This window comes from Camelus bactrianus, chromosome 11 (assembly GCF_048773025.1).
Source record: "Camelus bactrianus isolate YW-2024 breed Bactrian camel chromosome 11, ASM4877302v1, whole genome shotgun sequence".
In the NCBI taxonomy this organism is placed as follows: domain Eukaryota; kingdom Metazoa; phylum Chordata; class Mammalia; order Artiodactyla; family Camelidae; genus Camelus; species Camelus bactrianus.
In genome coordinates, this window is record NC_133549.1 from 10,246,682 (window position 1) to 10,263,414 (window position 16,733).

Genomic DNA, 16,733 nt, shown 5'->3' on the forward strand with positions numbered 1-16,733 from the left:
CCTCCAGGCCCCGTGCGCCCCAGCACTGGCCGCGTCTGCACCCTCCAGCGTGGAGCCCGGCACTGGCACTCACCTTAACTCTGGGTAGACGTTTTCAAGGTACCATTTGAAAGGCTTGCAGCCAAGCTTCTTCCTGAGCTCCAGTCGGCTCTGGATACTGGAGAAGAAGGAGACAAGGGTCCTTTACCAACTTTAGGAAGGGACGGGCTGTCTATGTCAAACCTGGAAATCTGCCGATGAGAGCAGGGTTGGGGCAGGCAGTGGGGACCGCATCACCATGCTTCTGTCCCCAGGACCCTGCCGTTTCCCACATGCCCTTGCCAGCCATGAGCAGTGACCCCACTTTGGCACCTTGGTGGCTGTTCTCAGCTCTGACCACAGAATGATGCTTAGGGTTTAGGGTGTGGGCTGACCCCCCATCCCCCACCCCAAGGATCCCAAGCAGCAGCAAGAAGGGTGCGAGTCACACTTACTTTCCGTAAGGGACGTTTCTGGCAGAAGGCACGGCTGCATAATAGAAATTTTTGTACTCGTCCATCCAGACCTCTGCTGCCCGGCGGGTGTTACTAGAAACAAAACACACTGAGCTGGGATTTGCTCTCTTTCCATCAGCATCACCTCGTCTGCACTTGTCAGCCTGCAGCGCTAAGGAGGAAGGTGCTTCTGGTGTGGCGGCGGGGGGGGGGGGCAGTGTGGCAGAGGCATGTGCACAGAGCGGAGAGCGGGCTGTCCCCCCAGCGCCCCGGGCTGCATTTGTCGGGGCTTGCTGAACAAACAGAACCCGCCTCCTCGGTCTTTTACAGAACACAGCCGGTCAAAGAGCGAAAGTCAACGTTAGAGTTACAGCGCCGGTAGGTATTTTAAGGGGAATAGGGTTGTGCCATCAAGAAGGACAAAAGAGAATTACTCTGCAATAACTCTTATTATGTATCCACAGAGGGCTGGTGCCAGGAAGCACAGCCAAGAAATCCTTGGCCTCCATTCTCCTTGGCCTCTCTCATCATGGCTGAAGCAGAGAGCTACCACGAGAGAGCTCCAGGGAAAAGTTAAGAATAGACTGGAGTTATGATTAAAACGGCTGTTGGCAGACCTGAGCTGAGAGTGTCCTGTTCGGGGCCCGGTAGCTTCTGCCCCACATTTGGGGCTCCCCCTGCACAGTGCTGGCGGGGGGCAGAGACAGAACAGGCTTCTCCGGAAGGCAAGCAAGCCCACGTGTGTAGATCTCACAATCACGGCCAGAACCACGATCCACGACCAATACGCCCCCCGGAACGACCTACCTTGAATGTACGACACGTACTGAAAGCCACCACATTCACAGGCGGCAGCACCTTCTCCTGCCACCGTTCTCCCTAAAGCATCTACGAAGCAGCGTCCATACAGTGAACCTCTGCTCCCCTGTCCCCGGACTCCGCTCCGAAGAGGACTTGCCCCCTTACGCTTAGAGCCAACGCTCTAAGAACCCAGGCGGAAGGCACTCTGTTCTTCCAAAGCAAATACATCGGGGAGGCGATGTTCACCTTTTCCAATACCTGTCCTCCTTCAGAAAGGTCTCTTTTACATGGTGGGCCTTCCGGGGGGTGCAGGTACAGCTCAGTGGTAGAGCACATGCTCGGCATGCACGAGGTCTTGGGTTCAATCCCCAGGCCTCCCATTAAAAATAAATAAATGAACCTAATTACCACCCCTCCCAAAATAACATAACATAAAATAGTGTGCTTTCAAATCATCTGAGCTACAATTATTAAAATCATTTCTGTGTGGGGTGTGTATCCTTTACATAAAGTGATCTATGTGTCTTTTTTCTTTTCATGAAGTGGAAGATGGGCTGCTGTTCAGAACACCTGTTAGAGGCAGACGGGGCAACACGAGTCCCCCTGCCCTCTGACCAGGCAGTTTCTGCTTCTAGAAATTCACCTCCAGGAAACAATCACCTGGGAGTGAGAATCCGCTCAACTTGGCATCATTTATAATGGCAAAACCCACACCAAAACAAACCCCCCAAACTACATGACCATCAACAAGGAAGCGGTCAAACACACAGACTCCCCTGTGGCCATGAAAAATACACGCGTACATTTTACACGCTGCCACAGAATGATGTCCCTGACTTTTTGGGTGAAAATAAAATAGATAACAGGACAGATATGTGTGCAGAGGGAGGAGGGGGAGGAGGGGGAGAGCGATTGAAGGATGTTTCCCCCAAATTATAAGGGTGCTATCTTTGGTAACGAGATTGGTTAAGTTTTTACTTTCCCTGTTAAAAAATACCTAGATACAACAATTATTTAAACATTAAAAATGTAGGGGGAGGGGATATAGCTCAGTGGTAGAGTGCATGCCTAGCATGCACGGGGTCCTGGGTTCAATCCCCAGTACCCCCTCTAAAATAAATACATAAACCTAATTACCTCCCCCAAAACAAAAAACAGATTAAAAAACTCAATAAATAAATTTTTTTTCTAAATATTAAAAATGCCAGGGATACAGGATCACAGGTACTATTTCTCAGAAGAGTCGTTAAATGTCCCCAGTGGGTTCCAGGGCCTTGTGAACGGCCCGTGCCTTCGCCTGTGCCCGGTCAGCCTCTAACTGGCTGTGTGCCTCCTGTGCTGAAATGAAAACGGTTTGAGTCCAGAATCTCCTAGGTCCCTTCCAGCCGTAAGAGTTTTAAGGTTTTCTGAATTGGAATCACACAGTGGTTTTATTATTATTCTTTAATGGAGGTGCTGGGGATTGAACCCCAGACCTTGATGCAGGCTGAGCACGCGCTTGCCCCTGAGCTATACTCCCCCCACCGCCCCACGGTGGTTTTAAATCACCGAAGCCATTAAGTGATTAAGTTGGTTCTGAGCCCCCACCCGCAGCACAACCCTTTCCTGTCTGCCTCACAGGACAAGCTTCACGTGCTGCTCAGCACCGGTTTCAGCTCGTCCACGCAAACGTCTATGAGGCTCCTACTGTGTGCCCAACGGTCTCCTCGGGCTGCGGGGCTGGGCGCCTGGAGGCCCCCCGTCCTCTCTCCACGCTCCTCCCGCCTCAGCCGCCCCTCCCGCCCCGCTCCGCGCAGGTTACGCACCCGCACCGGGCAGCAGGCCGCGGGGAGGAGGGTGGAGGCGCAGGGCAGGCCGGCCCGCCAGTCGCACTGCGCGGCGGTCACCACGCCGGCCGGGTCGGTAAGAAAGGAAGTTTAAACCCGCGTTTTCTGTATTTAACGTCTTCGTAGTACCCCTCCCCATGAAAAAGTTAGGGCTCACTGTGAACCACTAAGTGGAAACCCAAATACCCTTCTAAGGCAGCTGCCCCACGGCCCCGCGGCCATTGTGCCTGGGACCTTGCCTGGCCTTCGGGGAAACTAATCAGCACACACGCAGGCGCCTGCACAACACTCTCCAAACTCTCTAAAGAGGCTTGTGAGGGGCTGACTGGAAATGCAGCTGTGGGGGAAAAGGGGAGGAAGCGGCCTGTGGTTCTCTATCACCTGGTCTCCAGGGATGTGGGTGCCACAGCCAAAGGTATGACGGGAGAGTCTGCAGGTGTCACCGCCAAGCTCTCCCGAAAATGACAGGTGCCCAGGGCACACGGGGTGGTGGTGGGGGGAACAGGGCAGGTCCCCACGCGGCCACTTCTCCATCCCTTCATCCCCGCCTCACTCTCGCTCGCTGAAGACCTCGACCTTCCATTCCAGAACCTACTTCAGAACCTGTGTCTAACCCCAGCAACCTCAGGTGCTACCTGCACTCAGGGATCCGGATAAAAGGATCACACGCACTCCAGAGCCGAACCCTCCCGTGCCTCAGTTTCCCTCACTCCCAAGTGGAAATTAGTAACAGTCTGTAGTTTGTCAGGTCTTACGAGGATCGCGTTACGTTAATATTTGTAACGCCCTTAACAGCCTGGCGCACGTGAAACACTCCACAAACATTAGCTTCCGTGGCCAAGTCCCAATTTTTAGACAATGAAAATATTTACACATTTAATGCCACATATTAGAGGGAATTGCAAGAGAACTTGGAGCTGGAAAGGGACCTCAGAAATAACATGTTCCACCTCTTTAAGATGAGAAAGAGGGCAGCGAGGGCCTTGCCGAAGGCCAGGCACAGGGGCCCCCAGATCCGGACCCTGCGTCTGTGTCCTCTCCACACCTCTACCACGTGGACTCCTGGGCTGTGAAATACAACGGAGCCGCTTTCCTTCTAAAAAAGAGGGCTTTTCATCCTTAAGGAAAAGTGTGTAAGGCAATGTTTTGTGTATTTTAACAGCCTGTTTTCTGAAACCTCCTGCTTTGATTTGGAACATCTGATGTGTCTCCACAGGATGTTTCTGGGAAGAACCCCACACTACCCCAGGGGAAAAGCATTCAGGTCACCGCTGGTTTGATTTTGTAGAGTTCATTGTGTAAGAACATAGTTTTGTTTTTTGTAAAGAGCAAAAGTGAAGTCGAGACAACATCTGGGAAAAGATCTGTACCCCTGGAGAGCAGGCACTTTGCTCAGAAGCACTATCTGATAGTTGGCTTTTTAAAAGTTTCCCAGAATGCAGATTCTTTACACTAAAAATCCGGTTTCTGTACAAGACACACGTCCCAATGAAAGTCTGAGAATGCCAGATGAGAGATGAGCTAGTCACCCTCCCCTCATGCATGCCCACCTGCTCTGAGGTTTCCTACGTCACTAGGGGTGTCCCATCAGCCGACTGTGTGACTGAAAGCCTGGGTGTCACCCTGGAGTCCTCACTCGTCCTCTCCTGTCACGGCCAGTCCGTCAGTGAGCACTGCCTGCCTCTGGACGCAGCTGGAACCTGGCCCCCAGCGTCACGGCTCCAGCCCCCATCCTGGCCGGCTCGTCTTTGCCTGGGGTGCCGCAGCAGCTCCCAGGGGCCCCCCACCTCTGATGCTGCAGCGGAGGAGAGAGACGCTCCATTCACACCATCGGCTCATCCTGGTGTCGTCCTCACTACCCTCTGCCCAGTGGTGGGAAGGATCCTCTAATGCTTAAAATGGAGAAGTCGAGTCCTTGCTGAAAACCCACAGCAGCCTCCTCCCGCATCAAAACACTGCCAGGTTTCCCTCGACCTGCAGGGGTGCAGAGCCGGCCGGTCTAGACTCCCGCTCCCCTCACTCTCGGGGTTCCACCCCACCTGGCATCCTTCTATTCTGCAGGTTGAGCTCAGCCCCGAGGACCTGCTCCCCCAACAGATGCGCTGTTCCCCAGGGGCCCCCTGGCACCTCCATCCTGCCCTTCAGGTCTGGGACGAGCGCTGGTCCCCAGAGGGCCCCTCCCTCCGGGTGCATGCCGCCCTGCAAGCCCGTCCTCCGGCGGGACCACGTTTCACCTAGTTCGCAGCATCCCTCAGTGTCCGAGGTGATCTTTTCAGCTGTGCCTGTGCTGGGCTGACTCCTCCCAGCTCCCCGAGGCCAGGCTGGCTGGCTTGCACGTGGCTTTATCTCCTGCATCTGAGAGGTCCCGAGGGAAATAAGTGGTTCCCCCCAGCCTGGTAATTTGCTGTCTTCCTTTTGAAAGCTCTTCATGTATTTGCTAAAATCTGTCATCTACTGTGACTCATCTCTGTGTACTGCAATGCCTTTTGGGCTTAAATTCAGTGTGGTCTGACTTTAATACTGTTCATAGGTTGCACCTTGCATGGTTATATGTGATTTTAAAAAGTCTCAGTTCTCTTCTTTAATATCTCCCCATAACACATTTCAGGCGAACAGTTTGGTGATCTCTCACATGTGTGTACATTTGTGCAGCTAGGACTATCAGGGTGCAGACCAGCCCCATCGCCCCCACCCCGAGCCCTGGCCACCCCAGGGCTGCTCTCCATCATGACAACCGTGTCTCCCTGAGACTGAACTGGATGCCAAGGAGCCTTTGGGACCAGCATCCATCACACGGCATAATGTCCCTCTCTATAGTTGCCCCTGGTCACTGTGGAGTGGCGGTGCCTTGAAGGACAGCTGTTTCCACACAGCCCAAGGTCTGCTCCTGTTGGGGGTGGGGGCGGTGGGCCATGACCTTGGCCTTGGCTGAGCTCAGCCTCTTGGCCACTTACCGGGCGAAGACGGTGCCGCTGCCGCCCGGGAAGGTGTAGGGGTGCTGCTTCCGGAACACGTGTCCCACGCGGCTGCAGGGGATGATCTCCAGGCTGCCGCCACACTGCCACACGCGGAACGAGATCTCTGCGGCCGAGAGTGACACAGGGTGACCGCCGGAGCCTGGGGCCGCCCGACAGGGTGCAGACACCCACCCACCACCACCACCACCATGGGGGCTCCTGGCGCCCCCGACTGCCAGAGGTGATGTCAACAAGGAGCAGCCTCTTTCCAGAGGGTCCTGACCGTCCCCCGCTGGGGACACCTGACACCCAGGCCTCTATGCTCCATGGCACAACTGAGAAAGTATGTGCAGGGCAGGGGGTGGGTGTCAAAACTCAAAATTAGTTTGAATACTGGGAACATTTCACAACGTATATGTGTATCCGACCAGGTGTTTACCTTAAATATATACAATTTTTAAATTGTCAGTGAAACCTCAATCCAGATGGAGAGAGAAAAAAGACTGAAGGAGAGATCACACGTCACGAAGAGTGTGTCTGCCCTACAGAGGGTTGTTTTACGGACAATTTAAAGTGGTGGAGACGAGGAAAATAATTCATGCTGAACAAACTACCCACACTGCGACATTTACTATCTTAGATTTTAGCGCTGATCAGAATTACGGATGCCGGCTAGTCTTTGTGTCGCCAAATCCCATGTTCTCACGAAAGAATCCTATTCCAAATTAAAAAGAAAGAACAAGCTGGTTGAAACACTTTTCAGACTAGAAGCCTTGGCACAAGAGTGATTCCCTGGGCTACGGTGAATAGAAAGGACTGTGGGCATCGGACCACATCTGTCCTGTAGCATCACAGACATTGTGGATGAGATGCGGGCAGGATTCCTCCGTAGCTGGCTCATGATCAGGGACATGACATTTGCCCCTGTAAGCGTCCACACTGTCAGAAAAGGCAACCTGGAGATGTGTGAACGGCCGTGACTCAAAGCACGAAGTGCCCACACTGAAGCCCTAATGTCGATGTAACAGGCAGCCAGCTGTATCCACCACCTTCCTCTAAAGCTCACTGTAAGTGCACTGATACCAGCACGCATCTGGGCTTTTCCATCCGGGACAAAAATCTCTTCCCTTACATCGCACAACATATTTTGTTCCTGAGCATCAGTCAGCAGGCGTCCAGCCAGCCAGCACAGCCCAGCGGCCAGGAGCAAACGGTGACTGACAGCCCTCGCAGCCACCTGGAGGAGGCAACACAGATTCTACCCGAGCAGGGAGGGGACACCTGGAGCTGATGCTGGTCACCACGATGTGCACATGCACGCGGCCCAGAGCATCCTCGCTTGGGAGAAGCCTGGATGCGCTGGCTTCTGGGCACACAGGCACCCCCACCAGGCTCCTGTCCTAATCGCCACCCATCTGAGCAGCTGCAGCCTGAGCCAGAGGTCTGACCAAACGTGGGAGATGGAGGTTAAACAGGAAAATCAAGATATAACATTCTGTAAAGTTAAGATTTTTCTTTTTTTTCCCCTGAAAGACTTCCCTGAAAGTCTTCATATGAAAGGGTCTTTCGTCTACATCACTTGGCATCCCTAACAACGTGGCGGGCAGCAAGACAGAACGATGGAATCAGCAGTCACCGCCGCCCGTGCAGATGGATGGGAAACAGGTGGGGGATCCCTGCGGACCACGCTGTGAGGCTGGGAAGTCCTCCAGACCAGGCTTCCTGCTGCCACGGGTGCCCAGGCTGCAGCTGACGGCCCGTGACACCCACCCAGGGGCAGAACAGCATCCATTTCTACCATTTCTCCCTGGATCCAGCAAACTAAAGCCAGAAACACCTCCCTCACTAGGAGCACGTAACACCCACAGCTGCTGTGAGACTTTACCAACCATTCCCTTGCACCATTAGGAACGTGTGCTCACGACCAAGCCCAGGCAGTGACAGCTCTCTGACTTTCCTTCTATAGTGTCAAACAGAACCTGACTAGAGGTTCTCTGGATCCAGGGAAATAAAATTCAGATATACAATGGCTTGCCTGGAAAATTCAAAATTGGGGGCAGCGGAGGTCCCCTGGCTTCTGTCTGGGAGTCTGTTAAATGGATTTTTATGGCTAAGTACATGCACAGTGACAGTCAACTCTGAACCCACGGAGCCCTGCCACGTAGGGCTGGTTACTCAAGAGCGCTCAGTGGCTTTTTGAGTAGGCAGTCTGTCCCTGCATCTCGGCTCTGCTAACAACCAGCTCTGAGAAGGTCAGGCTGGACCTCGGTCCTCCCAGAAAGCATGAAATGAGGTGATGCCCAGGAGGCAGTCACACCCTTGCTAACACGGACATGCCGAGAAGGACGAACAGTCCCCAAGGAGCCTAAACCCTCCATCTCATAGGGGCCAGGGAGCTGGTTCTTTGTCCCCTATTCTTGCTTCAGGTAGACTTATACTGTTGGTCAGGGGGCCCGGGAACACTAGTAGATTTGGGGGGGCACACCTGGAGGGGCTGTTTGGATTTTACTCAGGCATCCCCAAACCCCGTTTCTCCTAACACAGGCCCTCAGGCCGGACAGCCACAGGGGTATGCAAGCGGCACCCAGAAAATCAAGCTGGAGCAGTGCCGAGAAGGGAAGGACTCACACGTCAGGGACCTCCCCTGCTGATACCTTGTGCTGCTTCGCCCCTCAGAGAAGACCCCTCCAGAGCGGCCGTATGGGAGCCAGTCCTGGGGAGGGGGTGCCCGGAGGCCAGCAGTGCCCTGCTCCTCCCTGTCCCACCTGAGCCACTCAAGCCCTTCCAGGGAACTTGCAGGAAGCCCAGGTCCATAAACACGAAAACCAAACCAACAATGAACCTGGAGATGGGAACAATCCCTTCTCGCTGGTCTCCAGGTGCAGCAGTGTCTCCTTTGATATTTAATTCAACACTCTTTTTACACGCTGACACCAAATGCTGGCTGCCCACCCAAGCCCACTGCTGCCAAGCGTGTGGTGCTCTGGTCACCCAGGGGGCGGTGCTGGCTGCCGGCTCCCCCTGAGCCACAGGCGCCGTGAAGCGAGGGACACTCGGAGTTGTCTTCAGGACAATCAGCCTTCTGGCGCCTTTCCTGCGCAGAAGACCTCAGTCCAGTCCTGCCTCCCTGCCAATGCAGTGTTAAGAAAACCCAAAGGAGTTTGACTCGGGGTCCTTCATCCTGTGCAGTTACTGAGTCAGCCTCCACCAAGCCGGTTACACCCCACCACGGGTGAGGCGCCATCGCTCACAGTGACGCCATAAAGTGAGATAGAAATAATGGGCTTGTCTAGTTTAGTCTTTTCTTTTAAACTAAAAAAACCAAGAAACAAAGTCTCTGTTAAAAGCAAAAACTACTAAAAATGACAGTGGCACTCCCTCCTTTCCCTGCCCCCCGCTTCCTCCAGGGTCCATCCACCCAAACGAGAATAAAATGTAACAGCATTCAACAGCCGAGGAGACTTAGCTTAAAAGCTTCAAACGAAACAAACAAAACAAAATGAGACTCTTTTTATCTTTATGCAATAAAGATAATGCGGCTGCCAATACAGACCGAAGTCTATATAATTTCATTGTCCTTAAAACAAGAATAAAAATGATTTGGATACGTTATTAAACAAACAAACGAGAACCGTTCACAAAGTGGTCAAGAAGGGAGGAGATGCCACGGCCTCTCCACCACGTCCGATTCCCATGACCACAAGGCAGGCAGCGCAACAGGCTTGGCTGGGGCTCACCGTCCACCCCACGTGGCTCAAAATGGATCTCAGAGCCTGAAACCCCTGCCCTCAACTCCTTGTAAGCTTGCTTGCCAAAGCCCTGGATTCAGATGACATTTAAAAGTGTGCACTTTCCTTCAAAGACTGAATCTGTACTCTCGCGTCCTGCACTCTTAAGGCAACATATTCTAATGCCCAACTCAAGACACTTCTAAGAGTGAAAACTTATACTTTATAGGTGGACTAATTATGTCTGATAAATGGTCACTCTGACATCTTCCAAAACTTCCCCCTATCGGCACCCTGTGTGCCAGAAACTCTCGCTTAACAGTCTCTTCAAAGCTTCCACATTTCATTTCTGCCTGTCTCAGTGGGCAGGAAGAGACCACAGTCTCCCCAGAACTGGAAATGGTGTGGCGTCCGAAGACCAAGACTCATACGTACCCAGGTTCTCTCCTCCCCACACATCCATCATCATGTCATACTTCCCCAGTTCTTCAAAATAGAACTTATCCATCACGAACAACCCTCCAGCAATCATAGGGGTTCTAAAGAGGCAGAGAGGGTGGGAGGGAAGAGAGGGAGAGGTCGGAGGTCAAGGTTAGATCGCCAGCATTCGAATGCCAAGGTCAACCCGACAAGCTGACATTAAGAACAACAGCATAGCCAGGGTTCGTGGCTCAGAGCTCCAGGTGCCCCTCTTGGCTTCACCCCGACTGTCTCCAAATGCCCCCCACTTGCCCGCTCAGATGCTCACAAGTGCAAGGGGCTGCCCGAGCCACCCCATGAGAGTGGCCTGGGGCTGGGACACTCACTGACAGTGGCCCCAGGCAAGTGCTCGGCTTGTCTGTGATACCCTAGAGGATTACAAAAAATGGCAGGCGCAAAGCACCCAGCACACTTAGGACATGATCCCCTCAGTGGTCCTTAGTCCCCTCCCTACCACGGGGTAGCTTCTGCCTCTGTCGGATGGGACTTTCGCCTTCCCCATCAGCCTGGGACAGGCCAACAGACGGCTCACTGAGCCCCAGCCCTGCTCCCCAGGGAGACGCTGGGAGAGTCCAGGCTGCACGTCTGGACAGGGGGTGGGCAAAGTCTACAGGAGTACGCGGTGCTGGTGGTGGCAGCAGGGTGCCCCCTCAGCCACGTGTCGCGTAGAGGCATCCTGACCCCAGCTGAAGCTGGCTGGCAAGGAATCCACATGGAGGGCAGGGGCAGCTGCGGGGCCCACGCACACCACCCACCCTCTTCCCCGAGGTCAACTTGGAGACCCCGTCCAAGTTGCGGAAAATGCTCTACATGAGTGACAGGAAGGACATGGAATGCGCAGATTTGCCATCTGCATGTCCGTATGGAAAAGAAATCTCAAAGTACTTCATTCTATGATCTGGTGGCCAAGCCCCTCCCTGGAGCTAAGACAGCGGAAACAGAGGCCAGAAGGTAAGAGCTCAACCGGCTCCCCAGGGAACGTGGGGCGGGAGCCTGGTGTCCTTCACCTGTGACCCCAGGTGAGGGCAGCCCCGGGACGCCTGGCACTTACTTTATGGGGGCGACCGGGTTCCCTTGCCGGGATCTTCTCTGCTCAGGTGTCATGTAATCCCATTTGAACACCAAGTTCCAGTCAAAACCTGCCGGTCACAGAAAAGAAAAGAAACACAGGGTGCTGTAAGGATGGGCTGTTGCCTCCTGGTACCTCTAGATCTCCCAGCATAGAAATATTTGGTATTTACAGACACACAGTACTATACATGACAGAGATAAACAAGGACCTCCGGTATAACACGGGGAACTATATTCAGTTTCTTGTAATAACGTATAACCCAAGAGTCTGAAAAAAGTATATACGCATGTGTACGTATAACCAAACCACTTTGCTGTACACCTGAAACTAATACTGTAAATCAACTATACTTCAATAAAACCCAAAATTCAGGGGGGGAGGTATAGCTCAGTGGTAGAGCGTGTGCTTAGCATGCTCGAGGTCCTGGGTTCTATCCCCAGCACCTCCATCAAAATAAATAAATAAACCTAATCACCCAGTCCAAAAAAAATGCCCACAAAGTTAAAAAAAAAAAAAATGGAAACCACACAAAAGAAAAGGACAAAAAGAAGATGCGAAAGGAAGAGAGAGTGACTGGTGGGCGGAGCCAGGGCAGGGCGGCCAGCGGGGCAGGCGCACAATGAAATCTTGTCTTCCCGAGAAGCTGACCCCAGACAGAAAAATGCGGGTCAGGCTTTTCTAAAATCAAAACGCGTAAGAATGAATGTGAATTGAGAAAAGATGTGGAACCTGTGAGGGATGCCACTGCCTGTGCCAGGGCTGTAAGGAAGTGAGAAGAAAGGGCAACGGGCCAAACAAACCCACGTCTGCTGCGTGCCTCCAACACGTCCCGGGCAAGGGGAGGCAGGGGAGGGCCAGGATGATGGGTTCCCGGGGCCTGCAAACTCTGTCTCTTCACCCTCACCTGATGGCAACCGAACTGACTCTAAGGTGGGAGAGGAACACTTTCAGATGACAAGGAGCCAACAGAAGTAGCAAAGGGGACAAGCAGGCTTCAGTTTCTGATAACGTGGCCCCTGCCCCGGGGTCACTTTAAGAATCCACATGTTGCACAGGGTGGCAGAGCCCAGGCCTGGTATCTGGACGTGGTTTGTGGCTTTGCAGGCCCCTGGCCCACAGCTGTCAAGTCCTCACTCAGAAGGTACCAGCACACCCCACCTGCGGCCACTCTCCAGAGCCTGAGGGGCCCCTTCCTGGCAATGTGGCTCTAGGTACTGCGTTTCCCAGGGCCTGGCAGCCAAGCCTAATTACTCTGGCTCTCCGCCGTCAGGCCTTCTGTCTGCAGGGTGGGTGCAGCTCCCAGGTTTGGATTTCTCTGTGCTCTGAATCCAGGGTTTACCTGCCCTGATGGTCCCGGGGGCTGCAGCCTGAACAGGGCAGGATGGGAGGCAGGGCCTCGGGGATTCCTGGGCCAGCATAGAATCCTCTGTGGCTTAACCTAAAGGCACGGGACCAAAGAGCGTCCCCACTGTCACTGCAGAGTGGAGCCGGCTAGCAAGGAGGGAGCCGAGGCTGGCGGGGCCAGGCAATGAGGACAGTAATGCATAGAGAGAAAACCAACACAGACCGTGGAAGTCCTAGCCACAGCAATCAGAGAAGAAAAAGAAATAAAAGGAATCCAAATTGGAAATGAAGACGTAAAACTGTCACTTCGCAGATGACATGATCCTATACGTAGAAACCCTAAAGAAGCGACCAGAAAACTACTCATGTTGCATTTTATGAGCCTGGCTCTCCCCGGGCAGAGCCTGCCTCACACATGCCCGCCGCCAGCCAGACAAACAACGAACGTCCTGGCTGCGCTGTTAACAGAAGGTGAAGGCCTGGACCGGCCAGCTGACATAACATTACCGGCATTTTCTGGAATGTTCATTATTATTTTATTACTTTGCTCCAAAGAACCAAACGATATTTGATTTTTAAAATCTGCTAAAAACATCACCCTTGCTTTATTTATTTTTCCCCTAAAGGGATTTAGTAAGATGCTCTTAGAGTGACTCCGGCCTGGTTCTTCCGGTCCAGGAGGAGGCCTGATGGGCACCTCACTGTCCTGCACCTGCTCAGACAAGAGCAGCTGCTGTGGGAGAGAGAGCCCACCACAGCTCAGCTCCTGCAGATCTCTGATTGGTAAGACATTGTGGACACTATTGCTTTCTTGATACCCAAGGACCCGTCCTCTTTAAAGCCCCCGCATCCTCACCATCTATTAAGAATCCCCCCCGAATCCTACGTTCCCCAGCCTAAGTGCTGTCCTCCCTGCACCACCACCCTCTGGCCGAGGCCCTGGGAGGGGAGTGGCCGGGTCACGTCGCCGCCCTCCTCGGGTTCTCAGACGGGGATGCCAAGGAGCAGAGGGGACACGGCCCACCCAAAGGGGCATCCAAGCCCGGGGCTCCCCGGCTGGCCCCAGTGTTCTGTTCTCTGAAGGTCCCCCCAGTGTCACAGTCTTGTTGGTGTCCACTGGCCCTCTGGCCTGTGTGTGTGTCAGGAATAGTTCATCTTCTTATTGGCTCAAAATGTGAGAAGGTGGGAAACGAAGTCCCTCATTTTACATCAAGACACCGAGGTGCTGGGCAGCTGGAGGCGAGTTCACCGATCTCAGGTGTGAAGGTCAATAGCGAGGAAATCACACACAGAGAAGGCAGAGGCTCTGACGTCTCTTTCACATCTCTCTTTACGGCAATCTTAGCTGAATTCTTGGCTCTCAGTCGAGATCTGAGAGGCAAGGCTGCCAACTAGGTGAGTTTCAGAGCACGAAGCATTTGTCATAGGGCTGTGAAGGAGCCCTGCGGGCACAGGTCACCCTCCCCCCCTGCCAACAGCCCCGGGGACACAGGGACCACTGGGAGGAGCCATACGCAATGTGACCAGCTCCTGGAGCGGGCCAGCGTGGTTCCTGTGCCTCCATCAGCATCGTGAAGCACTTCCCAGGACCGGCGGTGGCCCAGGTGTGGTCCAGGAGCCCTGGGAACCTCAGGCCCTTTCGCGGGATCCGTGATGTCAAAACAACTCTCATATTTATACTAAGACCTTACAGGCCCCTTTCAACATCATGATCTCATTCTTTCCAAAGTGCAGGACGGAGTTTTCCGGAAGCTGCAGGACACCCATCAGCACTAACGGACAGAAAGATGTCCTTGCGTCGTCTCGTGTTTTCACCCTTTCTTGGCCTCGCTTTCTGACACATCACATGCTGACAGGTACAGCCCGCATGCACAGAGTCCTTGGGGCCTTCGATGATTTTTAAGAAGATAAAGGGAGTATTAGACACATCACTCTGGGGCTCCGTGGAGGTGGGTCTGAGGGCCACATGGAGGCCACTCAGACAAGAGGCTCCCTGGGAGGGAAGCAGAGATGAGGTCGGCAGGCCTTGGGGCCCAGGAGTCAGGGGAGAGCTGGGCAGATGGGTTTCCAGCAGAATGAGAGCTCCGCACACACGCCTGTCACCCGGCTCCCAGAGGGGAAAGCTCTGCTCACACGCCAGATGTCTCAGTGGCAAGGCAGGTCACCCCGGTGAGAAGAGGAAAGGCAGCGGCTCTCCAAGGGAAGCGAGGCTGTTCCCCCACCCCGTGAGCTCCCGCCGGGGGAGCACACATGCACGGCCCTGTGGAAGCTCTGTTGCCGGCCCTGTGACCCCAGGGGGGAGCAGCGCTCGGACGTGCAGACGGGCTGGGCCCCCAGCAGCACCTACCGCCCTTTAAGTCCGCGGATGCTCCCACGTACTGGAAGTTGTCCATGTTGATGACATCGATGATAGGGGACACCACGCGGGTCCTGTCCTGAAACGTGCCAAAGACAAGAGCAGTGTCAGTACCAACCAGGACCCAGCGCAGAGGAGGCCTGAGTGTCAGCTGTCCCAGCGCACCTGCCTGCCCCCAATCCCCGCTGGGCCAGGCGTCCACACACAGCCCCGCGCTGTGCCAGGGACCGAGGGCGTGAAGGATGCTCCCCAGGGAGAGACGCCCGAAGGCAGCCCTGCCTTTGTTCACCAGCTGGGGACAAGCGTGTTGGGAGCCTCTTGGACTGTTTTCCCAAATGTCAAACTTCAACCAGGGTACCTTTCACGCTGATGGACTCTAAGCTCAGCTGTACTTAAACACCAGTAATTAAAAGGCCCTTCGATGGAGGCATTTCTTCACGCCACACTGTCATCGTGCTGGTCGGAGTTTGGCAGGTGACACTGCCCCATGCTGACAGTGAACAAGAGAGCGAGTGCTTTCCCGAGCCGAGGAAAGAACTTGATTCAGCCAGAAGACGGACTTCGGAAAACAAACTAGGAACAGAACCAGCGGAGCTAAGAATGTAAGACGTCGGAGGACCGCACTCTGAGCATGTCACAAAGTTCCCGCACCACCCAGGTGCAAATCTACAGGGAAAAGCTGGTGCGATGGGCAGAGAGCAGAGGATGAACAGCGCGGGCCTGGCTCAGCCCAGCCCCAGGGGCGAGCATCACAGGATGTTACCTGTACCATTTCCTTTACTTTGATTTCTTTTGATAGGACTGGAACTGGTGAGGACTATTCTCAACTCTTTCCTATCTTTAAATTAGATAATTAAGTAATCCTGACAGTCTGATCACAGAAGCATGTGGCCTCCCTGCGCCCTGGGATCTAGGGGGCAGCTTTCCTCTGGCTTCTGCGTCCCTGGGACACAGCCTGGTAGAGTGAGAAGCCGGGGCTGGGGTGGAGGGCCCCCAGGATGGGACCTTTCAGCTGGGCGTGTGCATGTGTGTGAGAGGGCTTGGGAGGGATTCAGTGAAACACGCTTTGCCGTCCTGGCTCTGCCCCCTGTTTGATTTTTGGTTACGTTATTAAAGTTCCCTGAACCCCAGTTACCTCATCTGTCAAAAGGAGGTCGGGGGGACCTGTGTTAAAGGTAATGGACAAAGTGTTGGGCACTCAGTAAGCGGCAGGGGACGTGATGATGGCGATACTGGGAGCGCGTGCTAGTTCACCTCTCCTGGCTCACTGCCCATCAGCCACCCTTGCTGTGGTGTGAGAAGAATGACTTGTCCCCTTAATACGTCTCTAGTATTTTCATTAAGTTTGCTCTATTGTCCCCAGGAAGTAATTCCTTAGTAGGGAGGAAAGAAAGTCAATAAAACAAGCAGAAGGCAAGAGAAATACGACAAGAGGCTGAACGCAGTACTAGTGAGGGTGACGCCAGAAGGCACAGGTGCACAGTCCCGGATCACCCGCCTGCTCCAGGGCGGTCACTGTGTGGGTGGAGCTGGCCCTGCCCCACGAGCCTGCAGGCCGGGTCCCAGAGCATCGCTGCCAGGCTGGAGGCCAGGCCGGCTCCGTCCTAGGCACTCTGCTCCCTCTGAGCTTGGAGAATTGGTACCAAGCTTCAGGCAGGGAAGGAAGGCCCTCCGAAGAAAAGGGCTGTCTGAAATT

General features: G+C 54.0%; 1 protein-coding gene across 2 annotated transcripts in view; it reads right to left on the minus strand.

The window, feature by feature from the left end:
• The window catches only part of GALNT2 (polypeptide N-acetylgalactosaminyltransferase 2), a 186,831-nt gene that overhangs the window by 12,187 nt on the left and 157,911 nt on the right, over nt 1–16,733 (minus strand). For both annotated transcript variants that reach the window (XM_074373197.1, XM_045522509.2), the window contains exons 8-13: nt 15,029–15,116; nt 11,317–11,404; nt 10,221–10,324; nt 6,055–6,181; nt 474–566; nt 74–157 (exon numbers count right to left, since the gene is read on the minus strand). In XM_074373197.1, coding sequence (XP_074229298.1) covers nt 74–157; nt 474–566; nt 6,055–6,181; nt 10,221–10,324; nt 11,317–11,404; nt 15,029–15,116 — 584 coding nt within the window. The remainder of the gene's footprint in view (nt 1–73; nt 158–473; nt 567–6,054; nt 6,182–10,220; nt 10,325–11,316; nt 11,405–15,028; nt 15,117–16,733) is intronic.